The sequence below is a fragment of the Lontra canadensis genome, unplaced genomic scaffold (assembly GCF_010015895.1).
Source record: "Lontra canadensis isolate GAN:19392208 unplaced genomic scaffold, GSC_riverotter_1.0 scaffold20, whole genome shotgun sequence".
NCBI lineage: Eukaryota > Metazoa > Chordata > Mammalia > Carnivora > Mustelidae > Lontra > Lontra canadensis.
This window is the reverse complement of record NW_022631014.1, coordinates 10,614,080-10,626,976: the sequence shown is the minus strand read 5'-3', so window position 1 is coordinate 10,626,976 and position 12,897 is coordinate 10,614,080. Positions and strand designations below refer to the sequence as shown.

The 12,897-nt window shown below is 34.8% G+C and overlaps 1 protein-coding gene across 1 annotated transcript in view; it reads right to left on the bottom strand.

Moving 5' to 3' along the window:
- Nucleotides 1–12,897, bottom strand: part of ZCWPW2 (zinc finger CW-type and PWWP domain containing 2) — a 93,273-nt gene that overhangs the window by 27,510 nt on the left and 52,866 nt on the right. Inside the window, exon 5 of the mRNA XM_032861012.1 lies at nucleotides 6,072–6,118. Within this exon, the coding sequence (XP_032716903.1) occupies nucleotides 6,072–6,118 (47 nt within the window). The remainder of the gene's footprint in view (nucleotides 1–6,071; nucleotides 6,119–12,897) is intronic.

The window sequence follows — 12,897 nt, the reverse complement described above, 5'->3', positions numbered from 1 at the left end:
TCGAGCCCCGCATCGGGCTCTCTGCTTTGCAGGGAGCCTGCTTCCTCTTCTCTCTCTGCCTGCCTCTCTGCCTACTTGTGATCTCTGTCAAATAAATAAATAAAATCTTAAAAAAAAATACTATCTTCAGGGGATCCTGGGGGGCTCAGTCAGTTAAGCGTCTGACTCTTGGTTTCAGCTCAGGTCATAACCTCAGGGTCGTGAGACTGAGCCCACTTTGGGTTCTGAGCTCAGCATGGAGTCTGCTCAGGATTCTCTCTTTCCCTCTCTTTCTGTCCCTCTGCCTGCTTGCACACACACACTCTCTCTCTCAGATCTTTAAATAAGTAAGTAAATAAATAAAATCTTGAAAAAATATAGTATCTTCAATAGCCATATATCCAAAATGTATAGAAAAATAAAAACTACTTATTAGGTGAAATTAACACTCAAACTCTAGTAGGACTATCTTGCTAATACTTGAATAAGAACTAAGGAAAACTAATTAATTTTAAATAAAACTACCTAAGGAGCACTGTGTGGCTTTGACGATTTCCTTGATTTCTCTAACTATAAATTTTTTCCTTTGTAAGGTGATGATGATATTGTCTTCTATGCCTTCTTCCCAAGGGTCTGAAGTGAAAGACAATATTTGCATAAATGTTTTATAATCTGAAAGTACTATATTGATGAAGAATTGTGTTTTTTTTTTTCTTTTTAAGATTTTATTTACTTATTTATTTGAGAGAGAAAGAGAGAGTGAGCGCAGGAACTGGGAAGAGAGGGCTCAGAAGCAGGCTCTATGATCTGAACTGAAGGCAGGCACTTAACCGATGGAGCCACCCATGTGCCATGTGCCTGGAAGAATTGTTTTAAAGCTAGAATTGTGCCTGTTCATAAGGATGAAGTTTCCGATTATTTAAGAGTCAAATATACAAAGTGATTTGGATACTTAAAAAGACACTAAAAAGTGATTTGGTATTTTGAAGATAGTAAAGGGATTTAAAAACCGAAGAAATGTTAAAAGAAGCTGTGGTATTATGGACTATCAGAACTGGAATTCTACCCTGGCTCAGCCTCTCCAGTTAGTCACTTAATACCCCTGGGAGCAGTTTCTTTGTAAGAAGAATTATGGTAATACCTATTTCCCACTGGTATTGTGAGGGTCAAATGAGGCAATCAAGAAGCTTCTCAGCTCTATCAGACCTAACCAATCCCTTTTATAAGAAATATTTTGAAACATACCATTCTCTATTCTTTCTTTTTTTTTTTTTTATACCATTCTCTATTCTTAAATGAAAGTCACAGACCACTAACTGTAACCCCAGTATCTAAACTGGTCCAGTTAGAAGCTGCAGTCCCCTCCTTCCCTTTGGCACTGGGTGTAGACATATTACTAAGTTTTGCCAATGCAATGTCAGAGAAATGACATGCACAGCTTCAAGTTCATGTTTCTTGTTCAACTAATTGTTTGTACTCCTTTTCCACCTTACCTCTTTTCATGGGCCAGAATGTGGATGTGATAGTGCACTCAACTTTTGACCATATAGATTAGGACCATACCCTTGGGGTTCATATAACAATAAAACAGAAAAAACTTGGGAGTCTAAATGATTTTGTGGGGCAAAGCCTCCTCCTACCCTGGATCATTGGCCCACCTTTGGTCAGGTATAGAATAAAGTGATAGATAAACTCCTATCTTATATGACTCCCTGTAATATGGAGTCTCCTTGTTACAGTAATTGTAGCCTGTAACATAATTAATATATCTGACTACATGAATAATTTCAAAATACTGTAACTATACTATAAAAGAGAAATAAAATATATTTATCATAAAATAAAAATGCATTTCTATATGTGTATGCTTGAGAACAACTAATTTGAAGACAAAATCAGTAAGATAAATGCCAGTCATCCCTATCATGAATAAATAAGTTTGGATAATGTCAATCTGTACAGGATCTATAGAAAAATGTACCAACAGGAAGTAGTGGTGGACATAAGAACAGAAACTACTTTTTTTTTGTTTTTACTTATAACTTTATTGTAGACATACTTCATTCCTTCTTTTTTGAAAAAAGATTTTATTTGAGAGAGAGAGAGCAAGACAGAGCATGAGTGGGGGAGGGAGCATAGAGAGAGGGAAAAGCAGACTCCCTGTTAAGCAAGGAGCCCAATGCAGTGATCCACCCCAGGACCTAGGGATCCATGACCTGAGTTAAAGGCAGATGCTTAACTGACTGAGCCGCCCAGGGACCCCACACTTCATTCATTCTTATATAATTCTTTTTAATTTAAATATCTGAGTTCTCTTCTAGACTGTAGGAGAGTATATGCATTTTTTAAAATTTATGTATATTTTAGGTATTTAACATACAGTGCAATATTGGTTTCAGAAGTAGAATTCAGTGATTCCTCACTTACATATAACCCCCAGTGCTCATCATAACAAGTGTCCTCCTAACACCCTTCACCCACCTCCCTCCATCAACCCTTAGTTTGTTCTCTATCATTAAGAGTCTTCTATTGCTTGATTCCTTCTCTCCTTTTTTCTTTTCCCCTTCCCTTATGTTTGTCTGTTTTCTTAAATTCCACCTATGAGTGAGATCATATAGTATTTGTCTCTGAGTTACTTATCTCACTTAACATAATATACTCTAGCTCCATCCATGTCATTGTAAATGACAAGATTTCATTATTTTTGATGCCTGAGTAATATTCCTGTGTGTGTGTGTGTGTATGCATGCCACATCTTCTTTATTCATTCATCAGCTAATGGACATTTGGGCTCCTCCGTAGTTTGGCTATTGTTGATAATGCTGCCATAAACATTAGGGTGCATGTATTTTTGTATCCTTTGGGTAAATACCTAGTAGTGCAATTGCTGGATGGTAGGGTAGTTTTATTTTTAACATTTTGAGGAACCTCCATACTGTTCTCCAAAGTGGCTCCTCCAACTTGTATTCCCAACAGAAGAAATAACAGGTATTGGCAAGGGTATGAAACTACTTTTCAGCTAAGTAGTAAGAGATAAGACATTTTATATCATGAAAGAAAAGAAACAAATCTTAAAGAGAGATAATATTCTAAAATAAATTATAGATTGCCCAAGCATAGAAAATGGGAAGTATTATATTCTCCCAAATGAGTTTGGGAAAATAATTCTCTATAGGGGAAATAATTCTCTGTGTGCTATGACATGAGATGACCTAGTAACAAAATACCACAGAAATCCCACAACACATCAGGGCCACATCCAGTCTCTAGTACTTGAAAATAACATGGCCAAAACTTTTAATATGTGAGGAAGAATGTCTCTTTTTTAAGATTTCATTTATTTATTTAGAGAGACAGAGAAAGAGAGGTGAAAGCAAGAAGAGGGACAGACAGAGAGAGAGAATCTCAAGCAGACTCTGTGTTGAGTGTGGAGGCTGATGGGGTGGGGGGCTCTACCTCACCACCCTGAGATCATGACTTGAGCTGAAATCAAGAGTTGGACACTCAATTGACTGAGGCACCCAGGTGCCCCGAAGAAGACTGTCTTGATAATAAATTAGAAAAAGAAGCAATTAATATGTATATTATACTTATGTAATGACGAATTTTAAGGTAGACTTTGGGGACATATCAGAGTAAGATTGGTAAACAATAGAAATAATTTTCTAAAAGTAATTTCCGTATGCAATATCTGTAGCAGATTTCTTAGTATTAATTCTAATGTTAACACATATATAAAGGGTAGCAATACTATGAAATATTTCTAAATGTTTATTTTTTGAAATTCAAAGAGAACAATACATTTCATTTATCTGTCAATTCAGTAATATTTGATTTTAAGACTGTTAAAAGGCATCTCAAATTTCCTGTTTCTGATTTTTAAATGTTTTCCATGGTACCTCAGTAACTGCACTTCTACTCTTTATGGTTAAGTACGTAGCTAAATATGTTACAATATGTTGAGTAGAAGATAAGCTTTCTAAATTCCTTGGCTTTTTGTCTAACATGTTATATTTCAGTATTACTTTGTATTAAATCCTTATACAATTATGGTTGACCCTTGAACAACACAGGTTTGAACTTCAGAGGTCTCCTTACGCACAGATTTTTTACAATACAGTATTGTATATGCATATTCTCTTCCTTATGATTTTAACATTTCCTTTCCTTTAGCTTACTTTATTGTAAGAATACAGTATATAATACATATAACATACAAAATATATGTTAATTGATTGTTTATGTTTTTATTATGCTTTCAGTTGACAACATGTTATTAATAGTTAAATTTAAGGGAGCCAAATGTTATACATAGGTTTTTGACTGTAGCAGTCAGTGCTCCAACCCTGTGTTGTTCAAGGGTCAACTGTATATCTGTAGTCTGTTGAGTCTAGCAGCACATTCAAAAGTCATGCCAAATGCTGAAGAGTTTTCATTATATAGTTTTGTTCCATGCATTGCAAGATAGCTAGTTTCCTTAGCGTTGCCCAACAAAAAGCCCTCTATTCCTCCAAACTACTGTAGCCCAAGACACTTGTACAAATTCCCAACACACTCCAAGACACATAGGGCAGTGTCTCTCAAATAATATTTAAAGGACCAGTTTTGCCCCCAGTATGCCCCAGATCTATACTTCTATACAATTAAAAATAAGTTACTAGGAAAAAAATGAAATAAAAAATAAATATAAAATATAAATTCTATTTTATCATTATATTCAACAGACAAAAGTGACTCTGTCAAATTGCTATACAACTTTCTAAATGGTTCCTGTCATATTTTGCTCTTGTCTCACTGCAGACCAATAATAAATAATAAATAGTTCACAGGCTACTTCACACTTTAAATGGCACTGTCCTAGAGACAGTAGTACCATGTTCATTGAGAATCACTGGCAAAAATAAAATGTTAGTCATTATTACCTGTATCATTTTTGATTGTAAATATCCTTTAGCAGAGACTAAAATAAACAATTCCACCCACATTAATAATCCTGCACTCTCTCACATGTTCCTGTCTAAATGGTCACACATAGACACAAGTACTACTTCGTTTCTTTGAAAAAGGCAACCTTGTCTTCTATGATACAGGTGCAACATTATTTAGCCAGTGAAAAATACAGATTACTTTTACAAGTCAAAAAGCAAAAGTGTAAAACAAAATCAGATTTTTTAAAAGGACTCACGATAAAAATAAATAAGACAAAAATGAAATGACTCATACTATATACATACTCAAAATACAAAAATAATGCTTACCTCATTGCCTGTTCATCTATAGGTCTGTGACCAACATTTTTTTCTCTTCTGTTGGGTTACACCCAACCTTCCCTGGGTCTGCCCTGCACCAACCCCACCATTCAATGCAGGAAAAACTAGAGGGACAGTCTTTCCTTTCAATCACAATTCTTTTTCTTATGACATCAATATATTATTTGTCTAAAAGAATTTAATTTAACCATTGGGCCTTTCTCTTTTTAAGTAGTGTCCTATTAAGAATACTGCCACTTGAGGAGAATGTTCTTCCTATTGCAATCATAGTTCTGAAAATAAGTAGTTAAACATCTCCCTGAATACAATGTACAGAATGATGTGTTAAATTTTTAAGCTTCTTTTAAAATGCTATTGACTTTACAAATTTTATTTAAAAGATGTTAGGTTTAGATTGATATAAATGGCTGATATTATTCTCAACTTCAAGGTAAAGTTCATATTAAACTGTGGATTTTAATTATTTAAATTTTCCATGAGATCACACACATTTCAATAATATGATACACAAAAAATATTTTAGTATATGAGAGTATGTATGTGAAATACAATGTAAATAAAAGCAATCGCTAACTTGTTAACTTTAAATTTTTCATTGTTCTAATTTCTGATAATTCTGTAACAGTGAAATAAGTAATCATAAATATTAAATTTCTAGTGTCAACCTAAAAAAGGAAACACATACTCAACCAATGTCTAGAAGAAAAAAACTCATAATATGTCATTTTGCTTTTAAATATTAATTCAATTTTCTTTTAAAAATAAGTTTTATCAAATGGAATTTGAAGTCTGCATATTTTATATAATGAAACATGATCTTACCCTTTTCTTGGCTACCACAGCAACTTTGCCATCTGCTTTGGATTTATCTGTAAGATAATAAAGTATGGCTGTTTAAAAAAAAAATGCCTACACTCCTGTTTGAGTAAGTGCAACATTATACAATCAGAATTTTCTACCTTCTCATACTGTAATATGTGTTTTTAATGGTTCTTTTGATCAAAATGCTAACAAACTCAACTTTCCAGAGTTAAGTAGAACAAAATAATCCAAAAGTAATAGCATTAGGGATTCATGTACTTATTTGACAAACCTCCTCCCTTAAGTCTAATTGGTTGGACATTCTCGAGTTAGCATCTAGTGTATCCTATTTTAGGTTCTGGTCAGCTTATGTACTTTGAAGTATATAAAATCTGGAATGAAATCCCAGTGACCTCTACTTGAACATCTCCTCCATGCCAGACATGGGATAAAGACTTTACATAGACAGTATGTTATTTAAACTTCATTGATAATCTTGCAAAGTATGTAGTCCATCCCCATTTCACAGCAGAGAAAGTTGAGACTAAGTACCATGCCTGAGGCCATGCAGTGGGGCCAGACCCATCTGTTGGCAAGTCTCTAATCTTTATGTCTGCTGCCTCCATGTGGGACCCATAAGCAACACAACAAAAAAGAGGACTAGAACCAAACAGAATATAGAAAATTATATTAAGATATTATTTTGATGTATGCAAAATAGTATGTGAATTAATAAAAATTATTGGCAATAATAATTAATAATTGGATTTTTGTAGGTTCAATATAGAATTCCAACTAAATTAATTGTACATAAATATTTACTCATACATTTGTTTTATTAACCTTAATATTACGGTAATGAAAAACAATTAGAGCTATGGACATTAATATTACGGTTTTAGGGTTACATTTAATGGTAAAGAAAAACACATAGAAATTAAATTTATCAATATAGGACTGTAATTCCCAATGAACATATAAAACTAATAAAAAGAATAAATATCCATGAATATAAGAGTAAATAAATGCTTCCTATCTAAAAGCAAATATTGCAGTAAGAAACAAACTATTGGCAGAAAACAGAGAAATTCAGAGAAGCAGGTTGTTACATTTATACCTATAATTAGCTGGCCACATGTAAACTGCCCTCTTTCCTATGTTCGGCTGCATGCTTGGAATAATCCCTTCTGGAATACCCTTTTTCTCCCCACTTATGAATGCACTAGACGATCCACCATCATAGAGAATTTCTCTACCTAAGAGAAATAATCACCTCTGTTGCAAAACCACAGTCATCCCAGGACACAGGACTTTCTTCCCTGTATTATGGTTACTTCTGTACACGTCTAAGCACTCTGTAAGACTAGAATGTGCCTTAAAGGCAGGGACCACGTTTTATAGGCAGTAGGTGCTCAATATTTTTTTTATAATTAACAAATGAACATGTATTTTATTCAAAATCTTATATGGATCTGAAATATACATTTCCCTGAACAAATGAATATTATTTATTAGTTAAAATACATATATTTACATGGTATAAGTTACTATACTTATATTTATACAAGATATAAAACACTGTATATGTTCTCAGACCTTTAGTTTCTTTATTGATAAACCAGAAGTAATAATTTATTATCTTACTGGTATTTTGTGAGATTCAAATAATAGAATTTATATAAATTCCTAAAACAATGTCTAGTGATAATAGATTATCAACAATGTTCTCTTTTAGCTAATAAAGACATTCTGGGGTTCGCACGCATGCGTGCGTATGTATGTGTGTATGTGAGTGAGAGAGAAAGAGGGATCTAACTTTTGGAATACCAGCGAAAATAGTTTAGTGATGATACATTTTACCACTGTATCATCTTAAGTGATTCTATCATTCTCCCATTTAAATAATTTGTTTTAAGGGTACCTGGGTGGCTCAGTGGGTTAAGTCTCTGCCTTCGGCCCAGGTCATGATCTCAGGGTCGTGGGATTGGCCCCACATCAGGCTCTCTGCTCAGCAGGGAGCCTGCTTCCACTTCTCTCTCTCTGCCTGCCTCTCTGCCTACTTGTGATCTCTGTCCGTCAAATAAATAAATAAAATCTTTAAAAAAATAATAATTTGTTTTAGTCTTTTAAGCATAGTTGGAAATAAATTAATGAGTAATGATAAAAAAGCAAAGATTATTGAAATTCCATAATTTATTTCAAATTTATAAAAGGGCCCTGATGATAATTATAATAGAATAAACTGTTATATCTAAAATTTTTTTCTCCTTTTTCTTTTGAAGATCACTAATAACAAAAGTCATGATGAAATATCAACTTGTATATGTAGTTAAAACTGCACAAAAAGGAAACTCAAAAACTAAAATTGGGTCCAATGGACCCTGATCACATACTGAGAGTTAACAAAAAAAATTTATCAATTTCCTATGTTTCTCCTCAACATATACACCATTCTTATGTAAAATTTCCAGCAGGGAGACAATTGCAAACAGAAATACCCAAACTGCTGTTCCAGGAAACTTTTTTTTTTTTTTTAAGATTTTAAAAATTTATTTGTCAGAGAGAGAGAGAGCACAAGTAGGGGAGCGGCAGGCAGAGAGAGAAGGAAAAAGAAGCAGGCTTCCCATTGAGCAAGGAACCCTATGTGGGACTCGATTCCAGGATGCTGGGATCATGACCTGAGCCGAAGGCAGGTGCTTAACCGACTGAGTTACCCAGGTGTCCGAAAGCCTTCTTTTTCTTTTCTTTTCTTTTCTTTTTTAAGATTTTGTTAGGAACTTTTTATGTTGAAAGGTTACACAACCATCTCCCAGTGCAACACAGAAGTGTTTTGGGAAGTATCAACAACCACTCTGATTTTCAAAGGGATTTGCCAAAGGGAGAAAGTCTGATGTAATGCTGAGAAACTTTACAATCATTAGCATTTTTTCTATTAATAACAGTAAGTCCATGTTCAACTTCAGCAACATTAAACACTTTCTAAGAGCCAAATTTTCCCTAGTGAGAAAGGTTTAATTTCCTCCCTTCAGAAATCTCTGCATGTAGGGACCCTCACACAGAGTGAAAAGCAGTTAACAGGAAATGCAGATCTGGATAATTAAAAGGGCCTTTACTCCATTTTTGGGCGATAGCCACATCATAGTTTTAAAATGCAAAAAAGGAGCTGCAGGTAAAAAATGAAAATGTTCCAAGTCAGTAGAGATGGTTATGCCTCATGACTCATAACAGATGTTAAAATTTTTTTAATTTACAAGCATATTAGAGAGGAGTACAAATATGAACACAAATCCATGGTTCCTTTTTAAAATATAAATTTTTAAAGCCTGTCCATTCATGGCCTCAGAAAATCTGTCAGTCTATGTTTCTTTGAAGATGACGGCTGAAAGAAAGCATTTTCTTAAAAAGGTAGAGGTCAGTCCAGTTGCCTATCTGGCATGTAAAGAGCTTGGAAGTCACACTCCATCCTCACAACAAATAAAAAGCTGAACAAATTGAAAATCAATAACTCTTCTTAGATTCCCTTAGGGAAGTGAGGTCACAGAGCAAACCACTGCCCCCAAATTTGGAGACAGGTGAATAGAAAGAATCACAACTTAATGGAGCAGAAACCTCCACAGGAACTAGTGCTGGGGTAGGAATACATGAAGTGTAACTGAGGAATTGCTGGAGCCTCAATGTGAACAAGCTGAGAGAGAGAAATTCTAGGGGGACCCAGTCATGCAGGAGGGAAGCACGCTTCTGTGAGCTTACCTACAGGAGTTCTATCAGGTTCTCAGAGTGAAGACTGGAGAAAAATACCTTTGTGCTTCCTCAGTGGGGGAAAAAAAGGAACCTTTTTGAAATATGCTAGGGCATTCAGTTCTTAGCAGTTTGCCCTCAAGAGAAACTATTTTACCAGAGCCTAACCTATTGTGGTTTTTCTCAGAGCCTAACTAAGTAGCGGGAAGGAAACAAATCTAGCCTGCTGTAGTCTTCCATGTGGGGGAAGGGAAATACCCAACTCTAGCTCCCCTTTAACTGTCATGTGCCACGTAAGGGGGTAAAAAAGGTGAGAAGCACTTGTGCAGTTCAAAGTCCGGGACTGAGACCTAATTGTAGAACTGTAGACTGCCTGCCCCAGCCCCACATGCCTCACCACTCGCTCGTAAAGGCCTATGTACCACAATTTCTTTCCCCTGGTACATCATGTTTGCCCTTCTGCAAATAAATAAATAAATACAAATTTAAAAAAAAAATATATATATATATACACAAAACAAGGCATACTAAAAGGCAAAAAGCAATTTGAAGTGACAGAGCAAGCATCAAGCATCAAAAACAGACCCATATATGTCCTAGATGTTGGAATGATCAGACTGAGTATATTGAACATAGTCGTTTTAAATTAAAAGTCTCCAGTGTTAGAGTAGGGAACATTCAAGAACAAACGGGTACTGTAAGCAGAGAGATGGAAATCCTTTTTTTTTTTTTTTAAAGACTTTATTTATTTATTTGAGAGAGAGAGAGAGCATGAGCATCACTGGGGGGCAGGGCGGAGAGAAAGGGAGAAGCAGACTCCCTGCTGAATAGGGAGCCTGATGCAGGCTTGGAACCTGAGCCAAGGGCAGAAGCTTAACCTACTGTGCCACTCAGGCACCCCAAGGAGATAGAAATTCCAAGAAATAATAATTAAAAAAGAAATGCCAGAGATGAAAATTGCTATAACAAAAATGAAGAATACCTTTCATAGTTTCATTGGTTGGACATAGCTGAGGTAACAATCTGTGTGTTTGATGATATATAAAATACAAACTTCTAAAACTGGAGGCACAGAGAAAAAAGACTGGGAAAAAAAGAACAGGATATTCAAGATCTATGGGAAAACCCCAGAAGTATAATATATGTGTAATTGGAATACAAGAAGGAAAAGAAATAGAAAGGAACAGGAGAAATACCTGAAGCAATAATGACCGAGAACTTCCCCCAAATGAATGTCAGACACCAAATCAAGATCCAGTAAGCTCAGAGAACAATAAGCAGAATAAAAGCTAAAGATAGAAAACCAAAGATAAAGAAAAATTCTTGAAAGAAGCCTGGTGGTAGGCGTTGCCTTATCAATAAAGGAGCAAAGACAAGAATTTCATTCAGGTCCTCTCAGAAACCATGCAAATAAGAGGAGGGTGGAGTTTTGGAGTGGAGTGATTAGTGTTAAGAGGAAAAAACACCAAATTAGAACTCTGGTCACTGTGCAATTATCCTTCAAAATAAAGGCAAATACACTTGAGAGAATCTGAGAAATTGATTTGTTACCAGTAGACCTACTTTGCAAGAAATGTTAAAAGAGAAAAGAAAAATGATAAAGAGCGGAAACTTGGGTTGACATAACGGAAGAGCATCAGAGAATGACTAAGTGAAAGTAAAATATAAACTTTAAATTTTCTTATTCTTTAACTAACTGAAAACTATTTGTTCAAAATAATAATAATGGCAAGTGTGTTGAATTTAGGAAAAACATTTTCCTAAAATTTTTTTCCCTAAAGAAGTTAAAAAGAAAGCATAATTGATATGATAAAAGAGGAAATAAAATCATATAAAATACTCAATTAAAACCAAAAAGGTGGAGGAAAAAACCCATAAAAAGATGAGGCGCCTTGGTGGCTCAGTAAGTTAAGTGTCTGACTCTTGAGTTTGGCTCAGGTCATGATCTCTGGATTGTGATATCAGGCTTCACACTCATGGAGCCTGCTTCAGATTCTCTCTTTCCCTCTCCCTCCTTCTCTAGACCCCTGTGTCTCTCTCTCCCTCTCTAAACAAACAAACACACAAACAAAAACACAAAAGGCAAAAAAAGAGTAAAAGAAAAAGGAACAAAGAAAAAGGAAAACAAATAGAAAACAGTTACACAAATGATAGCTATTAATCCAACTCTATCAATAACCACTTTAAATTTCAATGGTCTAAATATACTAGTTAAAAAACAAAGACTGTCAGAGTGGAGTAATTATATGCTATCTACAAAAAAACTCAATTTAAGTATAAAGACACATAGAGGTTAAAAGTAAAAAGATACAGAAGGATATACCATGTTAACACTAATCAAAAGGAAGCTATTTTAATAAGAGTAGCTATATTAATTTCAGACAGAGCAGGCTTCATAGCAAGCAAAGTTATCAGGGATAAAGAGGAGCATTACCTAATAACAAAGTCATCATTACTCCAGGAAGACATAATGATTATTAATATGAATGTGTCTAACAACACAGTGTCAAGGCATGTAACACAAAAATTGATAGAACTCAAGGAGAAACAGATGAACTCACTATTATAACTGGAGACTTCAGCAGAAATGAACGGGTCCAGCAAGCAGAAAATCAGTAATGACATTCAGTAGTTCCCCTTTATCTGTGGGGGGATAGATTCCAAGATCCCCAGTGGATGCCTGAAACCATGGATAGTAATAAATCCCTATATGTACTGTTTTTCCTATATATACATAGTTATGATAAAGTTTAATTTATAAATTAGGCAGAGTAAGAGATTAACAACAATAACTAATGAAAAGAACAATTATAACAATATACTGTAACAAAAGTTATGTGAATGGGTCCCTAACTCTCTCAAAATATCTTATTGTACTATACTCATCCTTCTTGTTAAGATGTGAGACAAAATGCCTACGTGATGAGATGAAGTGAGGCAAATGACACAGGCATTGTGACATAGGGTTAGACTACTATTGACCTTCTGATGACACATCAAAGGAGGATCATCTGCTTCCAGACCACGGCTAACCACGAATAACCGAAACCATGGAAAGCGAAAAAGTGCAGATAAGAGGAAAACACCATCAATCAATGAATGGCGATCA